Raw genomic sequence first — 25290 nt, 5'->3', positions numbered from 1 at the left:
GTTGGTTGGTTGGTTGGTTGGTTAGTTACTAAGTTAGTTATTTACTAAGTTAGTTAGTTACTAAGTTAGTTAGTTAGTTAGCTAATTAGTCTATATTCTAGTCTATAACCTAGTCTAAAGTCTATTCTTTCCAGTATATAGTGCATTCTATAATCTAGTCTTAAGTCTAGTCTAAGATCTAGCCTATAGTTTAGTCTATAATCTAATCTATGATCTAGCGTATAGTCTAGTTTATAGTCTCAAATTTATATTGGACCAAAAATCAGATTTAAATTTTCCACAAAATTTTGATTAATAAATTTTATGGAATTTTGTTAAAATTTAATTACGTTACCACCCAATTTTTTTATAACAAGTTTTTAATTACTTCAAAATATTTCGCCACAATTCTTAGTAAAATTTTTATGATTTTATTTTTGCTTCCAAATAAAAAAGGCCGGGAATGGAAAAAATCCGGTTTATATTTGTGGCAAAAATACAAATATTACCGGCCGGCGAAAAAACAACGACATAAATTTTAATTTGCAAGAAAAAAATCAAGTCTATATCTACATTAAAACACACCTACACAAAAAGAGCTGGCATATCAAAATTTAAAATGTTTTATAAACATGATTTTTCTGCTACAAATATACGTGGGTCAAGCAGAAAATGTATGGCCAAAACACATGGTCGAATCATTTAATAAAAAATTGGACTTGTAATGAAAAATCGTAACGCAGTGATGGATATGTAAAGGAAGGCGGTCGTTTTAATGAGAAATTCAATTTTGAATAAAAAAATTGGACTTTTGATGAAAAATCAGGTTTTCACTAAATATCTTACTTTTGATAAAAAGTCCGATTAAAGAAAATCCAAACTTTTGAGTTGATTAGATAATTAGTTATATAGTTAGTTAGTAATTTAGTTAGTTAAATAGTTAGTTATTTAGTTAGTTAGATAGTTAGGTAGTTAGTTAGTTAGTTAGTTAGTTGGTTGGTTGGTTGGTTGGTTAGTTACTAAGTTAGTTATTTACTAAGTTAGTTAGTTACTAAGTTAGTTAGTTAGTTAGCTAATTAGTCTATATTCTAGTCTATAACCTAGTCTAAAGTCTATTCTTTCCAGTATATAGTGCATTCTATAATCTAGTCTTAAGTCTAGTCTAAGATCTAGCCTATAGTTTAGTCTATAATCTAATCTATGATCTAGCGTATAGTCTAGTTTATAGTCTAGGATATAGTCTAGTATATACTCTAGCCTATAGTCTGTTCAATAGTCTAGTCTATAGTCTTGTCTATAGCCTAGTCTATAGTCTAGTCTTTAGTCTTGTCTATAGTCCAGTCTTTAGTCTAGTCTTTAGTCTAGTCTTTAGTCTAGTCATTAGTCTAGTCTTTAGTCTAGTCTTTAGTCTAGTCTTTAGTCTAGTCTTTAGTCTAGTCTTTAGTCTAGTCTAGTCTATAGTCTAGTCTTTAATCTTGTCTATAGTCCAGTCTTTAGTCTAGTCTTTAGTCTAGTCTTTAGTCTAGTCTTTAGTCTAGTCTTTAGTCTAGTCTTTAGTCTAGTCTTTAGTCTAGTCTATAGTCTAGTCTATAATCTAGTCTATAGTCTAGTCTATATTCTAGTCTATAGTCTAGTCTATAGTCTAGTCTATAGTCTAGTCTATAGTCTAGTCTATAGTCTAGTCTATAGTCTAGTCTATAGTCTAGTCTATAGTCTAGTCTATAGTCTAGTCTATAGTCTAGTCTATAGTCTAGTCTATAGTCTAGCCTATAGTCTAGTCTATAGTCTAGTCTATAGTCTAGTCTATAGTCTAGTCTATAGTCTAGCCTATAGTCTAGTCTATAGTCTAGTCTATAGTATAGTCTAGTCTATAGTCTAGTCTATAGTATAGTCTATAGTCTAGTCTATAGTCTAGTCTATAGTCTAGTCTATAGTCTAGTCTATAGTCTAGTCTATAGTCTAGTCTATAGTCTAGTCTATAGTGTAGTCTATAGTCTAGTCTATAGTCTAGTCTATAGTCTAGTCTATAGTCTAGTCTATTGTCTAGTCTATAGTCTAGTCTATTGTCTAGACTATAGTCTAGTCTATTGTCTAGTCTATAGTCTAGTCTATTGTCTAGTCTATTGTCTAGTCTATAGTATAGTCTATAGTCTAGTCTATAGTCTAGTCTATAGTCTAGTCTATAGTGTAGTCTATAGTCTAGTCTATAGTCTAGACTATAGTCTAGTCTATAGTCTAGAGTATAGTCTAGTATATAGTCTAGACTATAGTCTAGACTATATAGTCTAGTCTATAGTCCAGTATATATCATGTCTATAGTATAGTCTAAAGTGTAGACTATAGTCTTGTCTATAGTCTAGTTTACAGTTAAGTCTATAGTCTAGTCTATAGTCTAGCCTATGGTCTAGTCTTTAGTCTAGTCTATAGCACAGTCTATAGTCTAGCCTACAGTCTAGTCTATAGTCTAGTCTATTCTATAGTCTAGTCTATAGTCTAGTCTATAGTCTAGTATCTAGTCTAGTCTATAGTCTAGTCAATATTCTAGTCTATAGTCTAGTCTATAGTCTAGTCTATAGTCTAGTGTATAGTCTAGTCTATAGTCTAGTCTATAGTCTAGTCTATAGTCTAGTCTATAGTCTAGTCTATAGTCTAGTCTATAGTCTAGTCTATAGTCTAGTCTATAGTCTAGTCTATAGTCTAGTCTATAGTCTAGTCTATAGTCTAGTCTATAGTCTAGTCTATAGTCTAGTCTATAGTCTAGTCTATAGTCTAGTCTATAGTCTAGTCTATAGTCTAGTCTATAGTCTAGTCTATAGTCTAGTCTATAGTCTAGTCTATAGTCTAGTCTATAGTCTAGTCTATAGTCTAGTCTATAGTCTAGTCTATAGTCTAGTCTATAGTCTAGTCTATAGTCTAGTCTATAGTCTAGTCTATAGTCTAGTCTATAGTCTAGTCTATAGTCTAGTCTATAGTCTAGTCTATAGTCTAGTCTATAGTCTAGTCTATAGTCTAGTCTATAGTCTAGTCTATAGTCTAGTCTATAGTCTAGTCTATAGTCTAGTCTGTAGTGTAGTCTATAGTGTAGTCTGTAGTCTAGTCTATAGTCTAGTCTACATTCTAGTGTATAGTTCGGTGTATAGTCTAGTCTAAAGTTTAGGCTAGTCGATAGTCTAGTGTATAGCCTAGTATATAGTCTGGTGTATAGTCTAGTCTAAAGTTTAATCTATAATCTACTATATAGTCTAGTCTGTTGTCTAATCACTAGTCCATGATCATGCATAAGCCTTTAAAACTACATAAAAGTATCTGAAAACAACTTTCTGATTCCTGCGGAGTCTTAAGAAACTTCTCGGTTTACCCTCGTTCTCCCATACAAGAATATGTAAAATATTTATTTTAATATGTTTTTATGCTTCTTTCATTGCTGGCAATAAAAATCTTTTGGTAGTGGCAAACAAATGTGCTAAAGAAAGACATATTAAACCAGTTCTTCAATTTGGACTTCATATTTGGCGTCCAGATGACCACATTTTTCCTTTGCTTATGTATGAAAGTATGTTCCTTCACTCACGCGCCTCTTGTATGACTAAAAAATACTACATCATTTTGGCAACAATTGTTAACTGAAAAAAACTCTCAACTTTATTTGCTGCAAAAAAGTAAGAGAAGAAAAATGGCATCTATGCTGTGGCTGGCTGGCATTCTTGAGCGAAGTGTTTCAGTTAAGATGTGTGTGTGTGTGTGGGTTTTGAAATAGTTACAAGTTTATTGACCATTATATTTATGGCTAACATACACATACATGTGTATGTACATGGGGCTGTAAATTGTACATTAAAATATTTTTTTGAAAATTATGAGTTTTGGAAGTTTAATAGTGACCTTTTGACCTTAGCACTTTTGCTTACCATAAACTTAACAATATGGAATTATGTTAACCTATAATCTTAAGGTTTAGGTGAAAGGAGATTAATACTTTTTATTGTTTAAAAAATAATTATTTTGCTTTCTCAGACTTCATTAACGATCTCAACTTCATTAACGATCGAGAGTGTATGGATGATCGTATTTTGTGCAGATCACTGTTTATTGTAGTTTAAACCACAAGTACAACTTCTAATTGCTTTCTATTATTTATAAATATGCTTTTCACTTTCAATATATCAAACGGTGCAAATACCTCTAATTTTAACCGACAACCGACTAATTTTCAAGATCTTTGAAATCCGGTTTTGTTTAGGCTAGTCGATAGTCTAGTGTATAGCCTAGTATATAGTCTGGTGTATAGTCTAGTCTAAAGTTTAATCTATAATCTACTATATAGTCTAGTCTGTTGTCTAATCACTAGTCCATGATCATGCATAAGCCTTTAAAACTACATAAAAGTATCTGAAAACAACTTTCTGATTCCTGCGGAGTCTTAAGAAACTTCTCGGTTTACCCTCGTTCTCCCATACAAGAATATGTAAAATATTTATTTTAATATGTTTTTATGCTTCTTTCATTGCTGGCAATAAAAATCTTTTGGTAGTGGCAAACAAATGTGCTAAAGAAAGACATATTAAACCAGTTCTTCAATTTGGACTTCATATTTGGCGTCCAGATGACCACATTTTTCCTTTGCTTATGTATGAAAGTATGTTCCTTCACTCACGCGCCTCTTGTATGACTAAAAAATACTACATCATTTTGGCAACAATTGTTAACTGAAAAAAACTCTCAACTTTATTTGCTGCAAAAAAGTAAGAGAAGAAAAATGGCATCTATGCTGTGGCTGGCTGGCATTCTTGAGCGAAGTGTTTCAGTTAAGATGTGTGTGTGTGTGTGGGTTTTGAAATAGTTACAAGTTTATTGACCATTATATTTATGGCTAACTTATACACATACATGTGTATGTACATGGGGCTGTAAATTGTACATTAAAATATTTTTTTGAAAATTATGAGTTTTGGAAGTTTAATAGTGACCTTTTGACCTTAGCACTTTTGCTTACCATAAACTTAACAATATGGAATTATGTTAACCTATAATCTTAAGGTTTAGGTGAAAGGAGATTAATACTTTTTATTGTTTAAAAAATAATTATTTTGCTTTCTCAGACTTCATTAACGATCTCAACTTCATTAACGATCGAGAGTGTATGGATGATCGTATTTTGTGCAGATCACTGTTTATTGTAGTTTAAACCACAAGTACAACTTCTAATTGCTTTCTATTATTTATAAATATGCTTTTCACTTTCAATATATCAAACGGTGCAAATACCTCTAATTTTAACCGACAACCGACTAATTTTCAAGATCTTTGAAATCCGGTTTTATATAATACAAATGAAATGAAACGTATTTGTTTAAATTAAACTTTAAAAAATTCAGTTTTATTGTGTAAAGAAACAAAAACAAAATATTGTCATTTTCGATCATTGTTACCTGTTTTTTTTTTTTTGTAGTTTTAAGGTTGACCACGATCAAGGTGATCACGTATTTAGATTTTGAAAAAATTCGTACTCAAATGCAAATTTAAAATTCAGATTTCAAATTGAAAATGAAACTGTGATGTAATAAATTTTTTATGATGAAAAAACTATTTAAAATGCTTTTATTTTAAACGATCGATTAAATGATCTTATAAAGATCGTTATAAAACTTTTTTTAAATACAATTTAATTAATATATTTTTTTTTTATTTTTTTCTAATTTTCAGCGTGTTCCACCGCTTCGAGTGGATGATTTGATCAACGATTTGCGCGATGGTACAAAATTAATAGCACTTTTGGAAGTGTTATCTGGCGAAAAGCTACCCGTCGAAAGGGGACGCGTTTTAAGACGTCCACATTTCCTTAGCAATGCCAATACAGCGTTACAATTCTTGGCAAGCAAACGTATAAAATTAGTCAATATCAATCCAGCCGATTTGGTGGATGGGAGACCACCAGTTGTTTTGGGTTTGATATGGACCATTATATTGTACTTCCAGGTAAACACATATACATATAGATATAACTATATAATTTATTAATATTGTGTGATCTTTGAGCACTTAATACAATTGAACTGAAGTACTAAGCACTTCTCTCACTCACTTAATAATAATTGTCTAAAAACCGAAAAAAGATCTCTTTGCCTTTTTTTGTATTAAAATTATTCTTAATTTCATTCATTTTTAAGTTTTCTCCAATTCTATTATCAATTCATTATCTAAATAAATTAAAATCTTTAAACATGTAAATGTTTATATTTTCTTTTTGTTGTATTTATGATTTATATATAATATATATAATATTTTATAAAATTTTTCAATTAATTAATGCAAAGATACGTAAAAAGAGGCGGAAAAAGCTAGTAGTAGTTATTAATTATAAGCCACAGGTAATTTTGATAACTAAAACATCTGTAGATCAAACAAAAACACATGTTATTGTTTTAAATTTGTTTTGTTATTATTTTCACAATCATCTGATTAGATCGTTTTTTTGTTTAATTCTATTATTTTCGCACTTTTTTTAAATAAATTATACGGTGTGTTATTACTATTATTTTTTTCAATTGTTTTTTATGTTGTTATTGTTGTAGTACTATTAGTCATTTGATTTATTTTGCAAAACAATATTTAAATTAAAGTTGTATTTGTTATTGTATTTTCACTTGACTTTTGTTTGACCATTTGATGATGGCATCTTTATAACACTAGCTTAGAATAGTGTAGTATGTAGTGTACTCTAGAGTCCAGCCTGTTGTCTAGTCTAAAGGCTTTCTAGTCTATAGTCTCATCTTGTCTAGTATAGTCTATATTTTAGTGTACTCTATAGTCTAGTCAATAGTCCATATTTCAGCCTGTAGACTTGTATATAGTTTTGTTTAAAGTATAGTATATAGCCTAGTCCATAGCCTAGTCCATAGTCTTATCCCTAGTCTAGTCCATAGTATAGTCTACAGTCAAATCAATAGTCAACTGTATAGTCTAGTTTATAAAATAGTCTATTCTAGTCTATAGTCTAGTCTAAAGTCTAGTCTATGGTCTAGTCTATAGCCTTGTCTAAAGTCTAGTCTAAAGTATGCTCTAAAGTCTAATCTAAAGTCTAGTATAAAGTCTAGTATAAAGTCTAGTCTAAAGTCTTGTTTAAAGCCTAGTCTAAAGTCTAGTCTAAAGTTTAGTCTTAAGTCTAGTCTAAAGTCTAGTTTTAAGTCTAGTCTAAAGTCTAGCCTAAAGTCTAGTCTAAAGTCTAGTCTAAAGTGTAGTCTAAAGTCTAGTCTAAAGTCTAGCCTAAAGTCTAGTATAAAGTCTAGTCTAAAGTCTGGTCTAAAGTCAAGTCTAAAGTCTAGTCTGTAGTCTAGCCTATAGTCTAGTCTAAAGTCTAGTCTGTAGTCTAGCCTATAGTCTAGTCTATAGTCTAGTCTATAGTCTAGTCTATAGTCTAGTCTATAGTCTAGTCTATAGTCTAGTCTATAGTCTAGTCTATAGTCTAGTCTATAGTCTAGTCTATAGTCTAGTCTATAGTCTAGTCTATAGTCTAGTCTATAGTCTAGTCTATAGTCTAGTCTATAGTCTAGTTTATAGTCTAGTCTATAGTCAAGTCTATAGTCTAGTCTATCGTCTAGTCTATAGTCTAGTCTATAGTTAGTCTATGGTCCAGTCTATAGTTTATTCTATAGTGTAATCTATAGACTTGTCTTAAGTCTAGTCTATAGTCTAGTCTTTGGTCCAGTATTTAGTCGAGTCTTTAGTCTAGTTTACAGTCTAGTAAATAGTCTAGTCTAAATAGTCTATACTATAAGTATAGTCTATAATCTAGTCTATTGTCTAGTCTGTAGTCTATTCTATAGTTTAGCCTTTAGTCTAGTCTTTGATCTAGCTTAGTTTATAGTCTAGCCTAGTTTAGCTTAGGCTAGTCCAGTCTATAGTCTAGTCTATAGTGTAGTTTATATTATAGTCTAGTCAATAGTTTAGTATATTTTCTTTTATATATTTCAGCCTATAGTCTAGTCTATTCTTTAGTTATATTATATTCTATTAGTCTTGTTTATAGTATGTCCTAGTCTATAGAGTAGTCTATAGGCTAGCCTATTATCTAGTCTATTGTATAGTCAATAGTTTAGTCTATAGTCTGTGCTTTGCTTTATTTTAGTATATATTCTAGTCTAAATGTATTTCCGACATCTTTAATGATTATAACTATCGAAATTTTTCAAACGAAAATTTTAAGTAATTTCACGAAATGCATCAGTTCATTAAACGGTCAACTTTAAGTCTCTATTATTTCACATTTTAACAAATATTGTTAAAATGAACAATTTTTATTTAAATAATTAGAAATATTTTTTATGTTTCACCGTAAATGTAGATTTTTAGAAATCACTCTCTATCAACCAAAATAAAAACCTCAGTATTACTTAAATCATTTTTAAAAATTTCAACTTTTTATAGATTGAAGAGAATAGCCGCAACCTCGAATACTTGGGCCATGGCATTGGTGGTTCGGTTAGTTCTCTTGATAGCGTGGGTAAAAACGCTAGTGATATGAAGGCTGAAAAATGGAAGCAAGGTGCCAGAAAAACCTTGCTCAATTGGGTAACAAATGCCCTGCCAAAGTGAGTATTTCAATGATAAGGTGGTGTAAGACCAAGATTATTTACATATATAAAATCTATTTTCCAGGGAAAGTGGTGTAGAGGTTAAGGATTTCGGTGCCAGCTGGAGGGATGGTGTCGCTTTCTTAGCTCTCATTGATTCCATTAAGGCCAATTTAGTTAATCTGGCTGAATTGAAGAAGAACGCTAACAATCGCCAACGTTTAGAAACAGCTTTCGATGTGGCCGAAAGTAAACTAGGCATTGCTAAACTTTTAGATGCTGAGGATGTGGATGTACCTAAGCCAGATGAAAAGAGTATAATGACATATGTGGCTCAGTTCTTGCATAAGTATCCTGAACCCAAGGTAAGAACTTTTTCAGTGTGATCTTAAAATAAAGAGACTTAAGATGATATTTTTTGTACCAGGGTGCCAGCAAAGATTTCTCTCATATACAACAAGAAATCGATGAACTCAGACGTTTCCTAATGGAGAAATCTACCGAATATGAGCCAATGGTAATTGGAAATTCTTTCCCGCGTGATTTTGCCGAATATTTGATAGCTCGTTCTGAAATTGATGCCCATTTGCCCACGTATAATCGATTGAAACAATTGGTTGAAAGCCAAAGTGGTTTCTTGCAAGTTTCCCGTTCCAACTGGGAGGATATAAATGTCTTGTGGCAACGTGTCCAATATCAAATGAACTATTGGCTTTGGCTATTGGACTCTGAATTGCCGGGTGAATTCGGTGAGGTGGGCAAATGGTTGGCTGAAGCCGAAAAAATCCTTATGGATAATGATATACCCACAGCCATGAACGAAGAAACGGCTGCCGTTATTTCTCGAAAACTAGAAGAACATAAATTGTTCTTTGCCGATTTGCCACGTATTGTTGCAATGTTTGAAAATGCCAAGCGATCACCCTTGGCTCAGAAAATTCCCTTGGAACAATTGCGCAATATGGAGCGTCGCGTGCAAGAGGTTGGCCCCAAGGCAGCCGAACGTAGAATTAAATTAAAGTTCCTAGAACATAAATGCTGTTTGGTGGCATTTTTGAATTTGGTCGAAAACAAAATGAAGGGTTGGACCGGTAAATATGGTACCGAAGAAAGAGTAGCCCAACAATTGGAACAATACAAGAACTTTGTTTCTCGCAACAAGATTTTCCAAGAATTCCAAAAGGCTTTCGTCGATATGCAACAAGTGGTGGATGAATACAAACGTGATGGTAATGTCTCACGTAAGGATATAGTGGACATTGATCGTTTCATGTACGACACCGAAGAACGTTGGAAGCGTGTGTCTTTGGAATTGAAATGTTGCCAAAACTCGCTGGAAGAGGTGGTAAACTGTTGGAAAACTTGGAATCAATTAAGTCCCGAATGCGAGCAATGGCTTAATTTGGCCGAACAAAAGGTAATGCAGTCCGAAGATGAAAAATTGAACTTCTTCCAGGATATCAGTGTATGGAAGGATAAATTCGATGCCTTAGCCAATGGTGCCAATTATTTAATTGCCTCCTGCGAAGAGAATATTGCCCATAACTTGAGACAACAACACGGTTATTTGGCCGAACGTTTTGAAAGACTATTTGTTAATACTAAGAAATATATGCATGCCGGTGATATCATACGTTCTAGACAAGAATATAAATCAGGAATTGAAAAGTTATCGCAATGGTTGCGCTCCGCCGAGAGTATTCTTAGTCAGAAGTTGCAATTGGGCGATAGCCAACAGATACAAAAATACAGTGAAGATTTGCAAAAATTAGCTTCAGAAATTGACGACAATGAGGAACTCTTCAAAAACATTAGCCGCAATATACAGGGTCTTATACAGGATCTTTCACGTGAAGAAGTAGATGACATGATGAAGACTCTTAAACTGGAAAAAGAAGCCTTAGTGCGTGTACGCGCTCAAATACCCAACAAGTTACATTTAATACATCAACTGCTAATTCAACAAGAGTCGCTCGAAGCCGGCCAAAAGGAAATCCATCAATGGCTCAACGAAGCCGAATCCCTATTAAGCACCCACACTTTAAGTGGTGGTCGTGACAAGGTCAATGAGGAATTGAACAAACATAAAACATTCTTCTCACGCACCGTCTACTATCGTTCCATGTTGGAGAGTAAGAATAAGGTGTTCCAAAATCTTTTGAGAAATGTAACAGCTGACGAAAACATTGATCCCACCCAAGCCCAACACAATATGCAGCAAATGAATGATCGCTTTAACTATGTCATACAAAATGCCCAACAATGGGAGCAACGTTTAGGAGAAACTCTCAACAATTGGAATAATTTCAAGGATAATGAACGTGTTGTCAGCGAATGGTTGACTCAGGCCGAAACGATTCTTATTGAAAAACACATTGAAACCAAAACCACCATTGAAACCCAGAAATACTTCTTTGAAAATGTCAACCAAAGATGGATGTCTAATTTGGTGGATTCTGCCCAGAATCTTTTAAAAACTTTACCACCACCAGAACAGAAACCAGTGGTAGATTCCGTAGAAGGTTTGCAATCAAAATGGCAAAATGTTTTATCTCAAGCTCCTTTGCATTTAATGAAATTGGAATTCCGTGCCGAAGAATCACAATTCCATCAAACAATGCAGGAAGTTGAAAAGGAACTGCATTTGGAGGAGCAAGCTCTTAATCGTAATGAAGATGTTGACTCCATACTAAAACGCAATCAACAATTCTTCTTGCAACAAGGTTCCATACCCAGATTAGAGAATAGTTTGCAAAATATGTACCGCTTGGATCAAGCCTATAGACAGCAACAGCCTGCTGATAACACCTTGGAGAATGCCTATAAAAACGCCCAAGCTCAATATGCGCAATTATCGAATAAGATTGCTACCATGCGTGAGACATTGCAGCAAATTCCCGCCCAATGGGAATCATATCATGAGAAATTCAATGATATGGTCGAATGGATGAATACTGTGGACAAGAGTTTGAAGAATATTGTCAATGAGGTCAACAGCATGGAAGAGTTTGAAAAGGAGAAGGTTGTTTTCCAGGTAAGTTTTTTTTTGTCATCTTTATTAATCTTCGTTTAAGCATCACTAACATTCATTCTTTGTACTTCGATAACATGCAGCTAAGGGAGCTAGTGGTAAATTTTGAAATATTCTCTTTTACACATATATGGACTTGGTCTTCTCCCAAAGACCACTCCTTCCTTCGTTTCATTACTCATTTGAAAAATATTTCCTTTCTTCCATTAATTATTAATCGAACGCTTTTTATTTTCCTAGAAAATCTGTCAAGAAGCCGACAATAAACGTGAAGACATGAAATGGTTGGTGAAAACTTTGGATCATCTTCTTAGCTATGCCAGTGAAGAGGAAGCCAATGCCGAACAGAAGAAACTGGAAGACTTGATTGCTCGTTATAAAAATCTCATACCAACCATTGAAATTACCATGGTCAAAACTGAAGTATTCTCCAAGTGCTATACCTATCGCCGTGAGGTACATGAAGTTGTCTGCCTATTGAGCAAGGTTAAAGAACAAGCCGCCAACATACCACCACCCGATAGTTTGGAACGTGTTAACAAACTTATCGAAGAACAACAGTATGCCATTAATCAGTTGGATCATCAACGTCCTCATATCATGTCAATGCTGCAAAGAGGCCGTGACTTGAGCAAGGATGTTCATGCTCCTGCTTTTGTACAACATGAGGTAAAGAATTTGGAAACTGGCTGGAACCAAGCCTATACACAAACATCCGATAAGTTACAAGCTCTTAAGGGTACTCAAGCTGTCTGGAATGAGTTTGCCGATCAAAAGGCTGACATTTGTTCTATGTTGCAAGTAGCAGAGACTGAGTTGAGAGCTTTGACTCCTTTGCAAACTGATCCCAAGAATGTTAGTCAAGATTTGAAGGCCAAACGTGAATTGAATACTCAGCTTCATCAAGCCTCACATCAATTGTTGCCCAAACTTCATGCCTTAAAGGCTGAGTTAGCTCCCTTGGCGGCAGCCGAAAAGAGACCCATATTAGAGAAGGAAGTTACTGAAGTCGAAAAAATGTTCTTCAATACCATGGAACATGTTAAGGATCGTGTTGGTTACTTGGAAGACTACAGTGCTAAATGGAATAATTACAAATCTCGTCTAGCTGAATTGCAAGAATGGGCTAACAAGGTAGCACCAAAGGCCATTGAAACTTTGCACTCTGAAGATTTAACCCCTGAAGAACGTGTCATGAAGGTTAACGCCTTCAAGGGTACTTTAGCCGAAAGGATGAAACAATTGGATATGTTAGCTGCCGATGCTTCAGAATTAGCACCCAAAGAAGGCAATATTGCTGAAGCCAAGAGATTAAAGGGTGAAATAACTAAACTTCAGGAAGTTCTCAGTGCCATCAACCGCAATGTCGATCATCAGGCTCAAGCTGTTCAAGAAGATCTTGCCAACTGGCAACAATTCCAAACCGGTATCCAGCATTTGAAACCGATTGTGGAGGAAAGTGAAATTAAGGTAAATACTATAGTCCCTAAACCTATGTCCCTTGAAGAAGCAGTTGCATTGCAACAAAATGCCAAACAATTCGAAACACATTGCTTGGAGCAATTAGACCGACTCCAAGGCATCTCAAACATTACACACAAAATGTTATGCAAAACCAATGCCCCTGACGAAGTAGATGCCATGCACTCCCGTTGGACCACTGTACACGAAAATGCTAAACAGGCCAGTGGTAAATTGGAAAAACTTGTTAGTAACTGGAAGTCCTTCGAAAATGATGCGGGTAAACTTGAAGACTGGATCGATAGGGGTGAACAATGCGTTGGCAAGAAGTCCGCTTTACTCAGTACTCCTCACGTTGATAAATTGGAGAATGAGTTAGTGCGTCTTAAGTCATTTAATAATGAAATTTCCGAACAACAAGCCAAATTGGTGGCTTTGGGACAATCTGCTGATCAAATTAGTTTACATTTGGCACCTGAGGGTGCTGTTAGTCTTAAGGATCGTGTGAATACTATGAAAGCCAAACTCCAAAAATTGTCGGAAGCCACTCGCGGCAATATCAATGAAATTTCCGATGCTATTATAGCCCGTCAAGACTTTAACGCAAAAATGGTTAACTTCTCTAACTGGATGGATAACTTGAGATCTCAACTTGCCCAGGTGGAAGAAATCAATCCAGAAAGAGTCGAAACTAGTTTACATGTCGTCCATGCTCTTATGCAAGAACACAATGATAAAAAGCCTTCCTTCAACGCTATTTACGATGAAGTTAAGCAAATTTCCTTAGGTGCTTCGCCCGAAGAAACTAAAGCTCTAAATGAAGCTTACTCAGCTTTGGTGTTAAACTATCAAAACTTAGAAACCAATATGCAGCAGAAGAAGGTTTGCTTAGAGAAATGGACTGAACTATTGAATTGGAAGCATGAAACTGAAAATCACATGAACTATTTGAAACATCAAATCGAAAAGCCTGAAGCTCCCCAACCCGTAGAGTTAAATAAGATAATGACAGAAATAGCTGCCATTGCCAAGAATGTGCCATATTGGAAAACTCAAGCTAAAGAAATCGATGAAAATCCTGTTGTACATCTTAAAGATGCTTTGACCCGCAAACCCTACATTGCCACACAGATGGTCAATGATGTCGAGAACAAATTGGAGAACTTGCAATTGCGTACTCAGAATCATAAACAACAAATTGAACAGATGCAAGTTAGAAAAGATAATTTCCATACTTTGGAAAACAACATGGCACAAGCGTTGCAAGAAAACCGTGCCAAGTTGTCTGAGATATTGAAACGTAAACCCAATCTTGAAAATATTGATCAAATTATTGCCGACCTGGTGGCTCTTAATGATGCCTTGAAGGTTCAATCAGATCTCAAAAATAAAATTCACGATGAAGGTACACAATTGATGCGCGAAGATATTGCAAGTATGCCGGCCATACAAGATACTCTCTTACATATGGACAAAGACTACGATTCGTTACAGGGTGAAATTGCTGATCGTATACAAAAATACGAATTGATTTCTCGTGCCTTACGTGAATATGCTGATATTAAAAATAAATTCTCACAAGAAATGAAGAAAGCCAATGATCTCTACCACACAATACCCCAACAGCCAAGAGATGAAGTTGAATTGCAACAAGCTTCTGACAAGACACGTAAAACCATGGACCAAATTAGAAAGGTTAAGGTAGTTCTAGATGAGTTTGATCGTAAAGTTGCAAATATCGGAAAACTTTTTGATAATATTGGCGAAGTGATTCCTCAGGATATACCCAAGGACTTTGCTGCTGCTAAGCAAAGCTATCAGGATCTACACGATAAGACAGTTAAAAATGCCCATATGTATGAAACCGAGGCAGTTATATGGTCTCAAATTGAAGATGCCAAAAAGGATCTCATGCCCTGGTTGTCCGAAACTAATCAAGGCTTGTGTGATGCTGCCGATAATAGCATAGAAATTGAATTTGCTCCCATGCGCCTTACCAAATACCGTTCGGAATTGCCTTCCTATCAGGCCTTGAAGGATACAATTGCCGAAAAATCTGCTGAACTCTTGAAGATCAATAACAATGTTGAAATTCCGGCTTTAACCTCACTTAATCAATTGCTCGATGAACAATTTGCTGAGGTGGAAAATAATGCCGAACGTCTTAATGCCATTACTGCTCAGTTCAATGATCAGGAACAAGACTTAAGAAAGAACATCAAACTGGCCGGTGAACAAGTAGGAAAATTAAGAGAACAGCTTATTAAATGCGATGATATGTCCGGAGATAATACCAAGATTATTGAACGCCTACAAAACTGCCGAGCTCTTCAAGCTGAACTCTCAAATACTGGCAATGAAATTGACAATATTAAGCAGAAGGTAGATGAGCTGAAGAGTATTTATCCTACATTTAGTGAATCCATTATTCCCAAAGAACTTAACAACGTGCAAAAGAGATACGATGGTGTTGATGTTTACGCCAAGAAAATTGAAAATTCTCTTCTACAGTTCCTTAAGAAATTCCATGCCGATAAGGTGGGCATGTTGAAGAGAATCATCAGCACTCAAAAGGAAAAGGTGGCCTGGTGTCAACCTGAAAGTTCCAGTGATAAGTATAACTTGGATGTTAAGAAATCTTCTTTGCAAGAGGTAGGCAAAGCCTTGGAAGATTGCAAGAAGAGACAAGGTGAAATTGCCAACTCCTTGGAGATGCTTAAAGCCATTGAATCGCCCGAAAATATTGCTGAATTGATTAAGGATGCCGATTTGTTGAATAACGAAATGAAGGATTTGGAAAACTCTTTTGATCAAATCAAAAATATTTTAAATGAAAATGTTGATCTTTGGGTGGAATATGAGAAATCCAATGAAGAATTGAATGCTTGGTTGAGAGATATTGAGGGACGTATTAAGGCTGAAACCAGTAATCAAATCAATCTTAATGAAATCCCCAAAAAGTTGCAAGAACTTTCTGCTCTCCAGCAGGATATCAATGAACATGGCCCCATTATAAATAACTTGGAAAAGACCTCTCAGCAATTGATAGCCAAAAATCCAGAGGCTCGCATTGGTCAATTTGTTACGCATTTAGTACAACGTTACCAAACCGTAGCTAAGGGTCTGCAACAATATATGGATAAACTAAATGAAACTGCCAAGGCCAATGATGATTATAATGCTGCTCTAACTGATGCCACCGATTGGTTGTCAGAGGCTAAGGTTGAATTCCAAGAATTAGCTCGTATGGGTTCGCCAGGTTCTTCCTCAGCCACTGCCCAACAATTGCAGACAATTAAGAATTACTTGAATACTTTCGATAATGGTCAAATTTTGTTAAACAATGCCGTGGACATTGGTGAAGCCATGTACACTTCAGTTACACCCGAAAACCGTGAAAAGATTCGTGCTCAATTAAGAAACTTGCGAGAAAACTTTGATTACTTGCGTGACGAAGCAAATGCCTTGATGCAACAAGTTGAAGGTGTATTGATCCAGAAGACCACAATTGAAGAAAGTTACACTCAAGTATCACATTATCTCAATGAATCCAAGGCCAAGGCTGCTGCCAGTGATGAATTATATCCCACTTTGGCGGCCAAAAAGGCGGCTCTACAAAATTACAAGGTTCAATTACAAGAAGCCACTTTGCACAAGAATGCTTTGAAACAGTTGCAAGAGAAGGCTGTAGCCTTGTGTGACGACGAATCGGAACGTAAAACCGAAGAGTCCATTAAGGAATACAATGATTTGTCGAAGAAGATTACCGATAGAATTGCTGTAGTTACAAATCAAGTGGCCAAGCATGAAGCTTATGATCAAGTTTTGGAAAAGGCACAAGATTGGTTGAATACCATCAAATCCGAAGCCATTGATATTCTCAATGAAACTACATTCGAGAAGGAAGGCGCCGAAGAAAAACTTATTGTTGTAGAAAATCTTTTGCAACATAAACCCGAAGGCGATCAAATATTCGAAACCTGCCAACAACTTTTGAATACTGTACTTTCACAGACACATCCTACTGGACATCCAGCTCTGTTGAAGAGTTTCCAAGAACCCAAAAATGCTTGGGATGAATTTATGGTTTTGTGTGAAGACTCTTTGGTTAAATTGAAACAATTGTGCTCGAAATGGGATGAATTTGAAACTATAATCGATGAAATCGATAACTGGATGAAGGGTGTTGAGGCTGTTGTAAAGAATCAATCGCTTAAGAGTACAGCCGAAGCCAAGAAAGCCCATTTGCAGCAGCTGTTGACATTTGCCAATGATATCGAAAAGAAAGCCAAATCTATTAATAATCTCATGGATCAAGGACGTGAAATTGAAGGAGAAACTGATTTAAATCTTAAATTGTCCCGTTTGAATACCAGATATCAAACTTTAAAGAACCTCTGCAAAGAATCGATTGCCAAATATCAAAACTATGTCAAAGATCATGAAGCTTTCGATCAAGAATATGAAAAATTCAAACAAGAATTACAGTTGTGCATTGATGAATTGGAAAAGAACAAAGATGTAGTGGGCGATCAAAATCTTTTGCAAGAAAGACAAAACAAATTGAGAGATATGTCGGACAAGAGAATCAATGATGGTACAATCTTTGAAAATCTCATAGATAATGGTGAGAAATTGTATGGTCATACTAGTCCTGATGGTCGTGAAATTATACGTCAACAATTGAGAAATCTACGCACTATGTGGGATAACTATACGGATGATCTTAATCAAGCTTCACAGAAAATTGATCATTGTATACTACAGTTTAATGAATTCTCCATTGCCCAAGATCAATTGACTAAATGGCTTAAGGATGTCGATAAGGCGATGCAAAGTCACACCGAACCCAAGACAACTTTACAAGAGAAGAGAGCTCAATTGCAAAACCACAAACTGTTGCATCAAGAAATCACCACCCACAATGTATTGGTGGACAATGTCTGCGATAAGGCTCAAGCTTTAGTGGATCAAATCAAGGATAATTCACTGAATGTATACTTGCAATCTATTAAACAATTGTTCAATAATATTGTACAAAAATCCGAAGAAATCCTTAACAATTTGGATGATTGTGTTCAAAAACATAATGACTTAAATAACCAAGTTGCTGCCGCTAAAGCTTGGATTTCGGGCGAAAAAGCTAAACTCCTTGAATGTGATGATGCCTATGGCGAAAAGTCCGATATTAAACGCAAAATCGAAACCTTGCGTCATTTGGCTGAGAATAAACCACAAGCTATGAAAATCGTTACTGAAATTAGAGAACAATTTGAAAAGGTTAAACCTTCAACTTCCGAGAAGGGCAATGAAGTTCTAAATAAGGAAATTGATGAATTAGAAACCACCATCAAATCTCATTTCGATGATATTGAAGGTATTGAAGGAAAACAGAATGATGTTTTGCAACAATGGAATAACTTTGAGCAAAAATTGGACGAACTTACAAAATGGTGCAGATCGGCAGAAGCTGTGTTCCGCGAACAACAATTGCAGTCGACATTACACGAAAAGGTCGAACAGTTGGAGAAATATAAAATACAAAGAGATTTAATTTTACAAAAAGAGAAGGAAATTGATGCCTTCGCTGATGCTGCCCATGCTCTGCTCAACAATTGTGGTGCCGATCGGTTGAAGACTTTAACTTCTCAAATTACTAATCGTTATCAATTGCTACAAGTACTAAGCAAGGAGGTGGTCAACAGATGGTCTAACTTAGTCGATGATCATCAGTTCTATCAGGATAAATATAACGAAGTTGACTTGTGGCTGCAACCGATTGAAAAACAATTGGAACATGCTGAAAAAGAAGATGCTTCCCAGGTTAGCAATATACTCCAAGTTTTACTCTCTGAAAAGGAACAAGCTGAAACCCTATTCGCTGCTCTAAATGCGGCTGGTGAAAAGGCCTTGCCTGAAACTTCTACACAGGGAAGAGAGAAGCTACGCAAGGAAATGCGTGATATACGTGATAGATGGGATAAATTGGATGAAGGTATACGCAATCTGCAAAAGAAACAGGAAGCCCAAACTGTCCAGCTCTCCAGCTATCAAGATATTCTGGGACAAGTTGTCAATTGGTTGGATCAAGTTGAGAAGGCCATACAGAATGAAAATCCAGCTACCTGGACTAGTGCCCAGGAAATTCGTTCGAAATTGTATAAATTCAAGACCACACAACAGGATATTAACTCACATAAACGTATAGTGGAAGCTGTTAATGAAAAGGCCACCATTTTGCAAAACACAACACAACCGGCCAATGCTGCCGCAATTAAACAGGCCGTCGACGATGTTAACAAACGTTACGAAAAGGTTTCCAACGATTGCAATAATCTTATGCAAAAATTGGAAGAATCCTTTGATGTTTATCAGCAATTTAGTGAATTGCAAAAGGCCCAACAGGACTATCAAAAGAACTTGTGGGATCGTTTGACCAGCTACTCCGAATACTCGGGCAATAAACCAGCTTTACAGGCACGCTTAAGCAAGATTATCGAAATTCAAGATTTGCTACCGGAAGGTTCACAAAAACTGCAAACTTTATCGGATCACATCGACAACAATGCCAAGATCCTACCGGCCCGTTCCAAGGAAGCCATGACACGCGACTTGAGCAACTTACATGCAGATTTTGAGAAGTTCTCTGCTGCCTTAAGTGACGTTAAGAGTGGTCTCGAAAATCGTCTCCAACAATGGGGAGATTATGAAGTAAATCTCGATCAATTGATCTCCTGGTTGGCAGAATCAGAAAACGCCCTGAAAAATTACAATCCCAAGTCTACTATGGAGGAAAAAGAAGATCAACTCAACAAATTCCAATCATTGGCTCATAACTTGAGACAAAAAGAAATCGAATTTGAGAAAATTAAGGATGATTCTTCTGAGCTGATACAAAGTTCTGGTGAAACTCGTATTGCTGTCAATGTCCAACAGGTCACTTCGAGATTCCAGTCGATACAGGCTACTACTAAGGAAATCCTTAAGAAGTGCGAACAAGCTGTGCAGGATCACAATGCTTTCAATGAAAAATACAAGCAATGTTCCGACTGGATGGCAAGTGCCCAAGCTAAATATGATGACAGCAGTGATTTGGCTCAAGTGGGAACACGCGAAGATTTGCTTAAAAAACAAATTGCCTGTAAGGAATTGTTGGCCCAACAACCATCTGCAACATTGTTGTTAAACAACACCATTGAATGCGGAGAAAAATGCTATCCATCGACTGCCACCGAAGGTCGTGAGGCAATTCGTTCACAATTGGAGGAATTGCAACAAACCTTTGACCAACTCTTCGACAAAATCAACACTAACGCGAGAAAAATTCAAGATCAAATGTCTAAATGGTCTGGTTTTGATGAAATCGCCGAAAAGCTGCAAAACTGGTTGCTTAATATTGAGAAAACTGTACCCGCCGAAATCGAACTCAAGACAACATTGGATGAAAAGAGAGCTAAATTGCAAAATTATCGCGATGCTCTCAACGACATCAATAATCATCAAGCTGAAATTGGTAATTTGCAAGAGATTACCGCCAATCTGCCCGAAAAAACTGAACATGTTGAAGAAACCACAAAAGACATTGTCGAACGCTACAACAAGGTGCAAAAGCGTGCTCAACAATATGTTGAAAATTACGAAAGATTTGTCAGTGCTCATCAACAGTACTGCAAGGCGGTTATGGATGCTCAAGAGTTCATTGAATCTACTCATAGCACCATTGACTATTGGGGAGATTTGGACTTGGAACAGGTATCTCTACACACCAATTTAGATCGTCTAAAGAATTTGAAATCGAATTTGGCTGATGAATTCCCACGTGTAGATCAAGTCAGATCATTGGGTGAATTAGTTATACCCGGTACGGTAGAAAGCGGCCAAGTTAATATTAAATCTCAAATAGATAATACCCAACAGGAATGGGAAAGCCTTATAGCTAATCTTAACTCTACCATTGAAGCAATAGAGTTACGTTTGCAACAATGGTCTGATTACGAGCAATTGCGTGATCAATGCTTGGCCTGGATTAGAGATGCCGACAACAAATTACATTCCGTTGACTTAAAGGCGAAATTAGCCGAAAAGAAAACCCAATTGGAAGAACTTAAGACTTTGCAAGGTGAAGTCAGAGCTAAGGAATTGGAAATCGATAATGTATCTGAAAAGGCCCAACTACTAATGAAGGGTCCTTCAGCCTCACGCAGCTCTGGACCTGAATTGGTTACGAAATACCAACAACTATTCCACAAAGTCAAGGAACTTAACAATCGTTGGCAACAATATGTCACTTCCCACCAAGAATTCGATAATTCTATATCCGAGGTAACCGCCTGGATTAACGGCATTAAGGAGAAACTTGACTACTGCTCGGATATGTCTTCGATGAATCAAAAGGAATTGGACAAAAAGTTGGCAACTATCCAAGATGTTACTCTTATGAAAGATGAGGGATCCGCTAAGGTTTTGAGCATCGTAGAGTTGGCACAAAATGTTTTGGCCAACACCGCTCCCAACGGTCATGATGCCATCAATAAGGAATTGTCCGATTTACAAGATCTTTGGTCTTCGATTGCTTTACGTATTGTTGATGTTAAGGGTCAATTAGATGATTCCATTACACAATGGTCTGGTTTCTTGGAACAAATACAAAACGTTAACAAATTTAATGATTCTATGGATGCTACGCTCAAGGAACTTTCTGAATATCAAGCAACAATGCCCGAAAAGAGAGCACAACTAGATCGCATTAAGTCGACCGAAGAAAAGGTACGCATGGAGAAAATCGATGTGGATTCGTTGAAATCACAAGCTAAGGATATGATTGCTAGTGGTCAACAGAGTCAACAAGCCTTCCAAGCCCAAAAGGTTTTGGATAGATTTGATGAATTGGCCGCTAAGGCAGAAAAACTACTAACCGAGAGACAAGATCAATACAGAGACCACAGGCTATACAAGGAAGCCTACGATGATTTGGTCAGTTGGATTAGCAGAGCCAGAGAGAAGTTCCCCTCATTGAAGCAGAGCAGTCTCAGCGATAAATTGGCCATTGAAAATGCCGTACAAGCCACTGAGAATATGTTGAATAAGCAAGCTCAAGGCGAATTATTAGTTGAACACTTGACCCATACAGGTGAGGTGGTAATGTCGAGTACTTCACCTCAAGGTCAAGAAATTATTCGCAATGACATACGCTCTCTCAGAGATAGCTTCGAATCATTGTTCCGTGACATCAGCTCCCAAAAGGAGAATCTAGAAGAAACCATGAACCAATGGAGAGCCTACAAAGAGGAATATGAACGTCTCATGGAATGGTTGCAGCAAATTGATATTTTAGTTAAGAATCACAAGTTGAACTTATTGCCCAATTTGAGAGAAAAAGAAAAACAAGTTGCCGATATGCGTGACATTATGGGCCGACTCGAAAAGGGTAAAGGAGATATCGAAAAGTTCAATAACTCCGCTGCTGGACTTTTGAAATCACACTTGGATACCTATGTCAATAATCAGTTGAGACATTTGAATTCAATGTATCAAGTACAAGTCAATTTGGCTAAAGATGTTTTGAAAAAGGTCGAAACCAATTGCGAACAACATCGTGAATTTGAAGGTAATCTGCAAAGCGCTAAGGATTGGATTAATCATGCCAAGGATGTGATTAGAGAAGCAAGTGAATCTTCTAGCGCTGGTTCTAAGGAGTTGCTTGAAAAGCGTTTGGAAAAGATACAGACACTTATACGTAACCGTGAAGTGGGACAGAATCTGGTGCATACCGCCATTAATAATGGTGAAAAGGTGGTACGTAATACCCGCTCCGATGGACGCGATGCTATTAATAACGAAATGAAGGAATTGCAAAACGATTGGGATCGTTTGGTTAAGAAAATGTCCACCGCCAAGGTTCAATTGGAGACTAATCTTTTGCAATGGGCTGACTACAGCTCGAGCTATACCCAATTACAGAAATGGATTGCCGATAGAGAATCTAAATTGCAGCAGGCCTGCGAACAAAAGATACACAAATCCAAGGGTGCTCCTAGACTTAGCAGTGGTTTGAGTGAACGCAAGGCTAACTTGCGTCAAACCAACAATATTGTCCAGGATATAGTGTCCTTCGAACCTATGATCCAATCGGTAACATCCAAGGCCTCTGATTTGCAACAAGGTGCCCCAGCCTCTGAAATATCCAACAAATACGAAACTCTCACCAAACAAGCTATGGAATTGTATGAAAAACAAAAGAATACTATTGATCAATACCAAGCCTTCATTGATTGTGGCAATGACTTTGCCACCTGGTTGCGTAATGCTAAGGAACGCTTGAGTAAATGTTCCGAACCCACCGGTGACAAACAAGCTTTGGCCGAAAAGACTCATCAATTGAAGATTCTACAAAGCGAAGTACCCGAGGGACAAAAGAAACTGGAGGCTGCTTTAGCCCAAGGCGAAAAGGCCTGCAACGAGGCAGAACCCGATGATAGAGAAGTTATTGAACAGGAAGTGGCGCTATTGCAAGAAGAATTCGACACCTATGTAGATAATCTTATGAAAACTAAAGATTACTTGGAAATGGGTATTGTTAAATGGTCCGATTATCAAGATCAATACACTGAAGCTTTGGACTGGTTAACTAAAACCGAAGCTTTGGTTCAGTCCTACAATAAATTACAAGAGAATCTTACCCAAAAGAAGGTGGTGCTGGAAGAATTCCAAGGTCACTTGCAAACCCTATTCGATTGGCAAAAGACTTTGGATCATTTGAATATGAAGGCCCAAATGTTATTGGAGACATGCTCTGATACCAGAATTAGTAACGCCATTATGCAGTTAACCACCAAATACAATGCCCTATTAACCCTGGCCAAGGAGGTAATGCGTCGCTTGGAAATGCACTATCAAGAACATCAACAACATCACACTCTCTATGAAGAATGTCAATCGTGGATCGAACAAACTCGTGAGAAATTACAACAATGCGAAATTATACCCGGTACTTTGAATGAAGTACAAATCAAACTGAATACCGTTAAGAATCTTAGACAAGGTTTCGAATCGGGTCAAAATAAGTTACGCTATCTGTTGGAACTTAAAGAAAAGGTTATAATGAACACGGAACAGAGTGGTGCCGCTAAAATACAAGAAGATACGGACACTTTGAAACAGGACTACGAAGATTTGCTTAATCAAATGAACGATGTTAAGCAGAAGTTAATGAATCGTTTGGCCAAATTGGAGGAAATCTTTAAAATGTATAAACTTTTGCAAGAATGGCTGGAAGATGTGGAACCCTCATTGAAAACATCCGATGAATTCTTAAATGATTTGAGTGAAAAACGTGCTGCCTTAGAGAAATTCCGTGCCATACAAAGAGATTTCAATGGACACAGTGATATGGTGGAGAAGATAAATAAACGTTTGTCCGAAGACAATTCACTGGATCGTAATGATTTTGCTGCTGGTTTGAATAAATTCGATGAGCTGCAACAAAAGGTTAATGCCATTATTGAATCGTTGGAAAATCAAGTTAATAATCATGACAAGTATAAGCAATCGCTTAACGAACTTCAGGAATGGCTGCGCAATACTAGAATTGAAATTGAACAATGTTCGAATTGTCATGGCGAAAAGCAACAGGTTGAAGAGCGTCTCAACAAATTGGGTGATATTGATTCGAGCATGATTACTGGCAAATCCTTGCTAGATGCTTGTCAAGAGCTATCTCAAGCTGTTATTAGTACTAGCGGTAATGAAGGCCAAGATAGTGTAACTCAAGAAATTAAACATTTATCTGAAGAATGGAATGCCGTACAGGCCATGTCCCGTGATGCTAGATCTAATCTTGAGTCGGCTCTTAATGCCTGGTCTAGTTTCTTGCAGAAATTCAATAAGATCAATAAATGGATTGAAGATATAACGCAAAGAGTTAACCATGCCAGCGAAACTGAGAATAAAACTCCCGAACATTTGGTTAATGCCAAGGTAAGCGTTTTGTACTTTTGTTTTTCTGTGAGCGGATTCAACTGTAAATGTTAAACGTTCCGTATCAAGCTTTTTACAACAAAAAACACAAACTAATAAAGCACAATTAATTAAAATTCGTAATAAGAAAAACAAAAACAAAAACATGTTCATTTAATGCACTTAAACTAATTAACAAATCAACCTTGAGCTTTAATTTTTAGAGTCAAATCCTTTTAACCTTTCTCCCACACTTTTAGAAAGAGATTTACTAATCAAAACTTTTAAACTTAT

General features: G+C 36.3%; 1 protein-coding gene across 1 annotated transcript in view; it reads left to right on the top strand.

The window, feature by feature from the left end:
• The window catches only part of LOC111680682 (nesprin-1), a 147794-nt gene that overhangs the window by 23076 nt on the left and 99428 nt on the right, over nt 1-25290 (top strand). Inside the window, exons 3-7 of the mRNA XM_046947714.1 lie at nt 5683-5955; nt 8404-8567; nt 8635-8914; nt 8977-11583; nt 11821-25017. Coding sequence (XP_046803670.1) covers nt 5683-5955; nt 8404-8567; nt 8635-8914; nt 8977-11583; nt 11821-25017 — 16521 coding nt within the window. The remainder of the gene's footprint in view (nt 1-5682; nt 5956-8403; nt 8568-8634; nt 8915-8976; nt 11584-11820; nt 25018-25290) is intronic.

Source organism: Lucilia cuprina, chromosome 2, assembly GCF_022045245.1.
Source record: "Lucilia cuprina isolate Lc7/37 chromosome 2, ASM2204524v1, whole genome shotgun sequence".
NCBI classification, from domain to species: domain Eukaryota; kingdom Metazoa; phylum Arthropoda; class Insecta; order Diptera; family Calliphoridae; genus Lucilia; species Lucilia cuprina.
The sequence above is the reverse complement of the archived record's forward strand: the minus strand, read 5'-3'. Positions and strand labels throughout refer to the sequence as shown.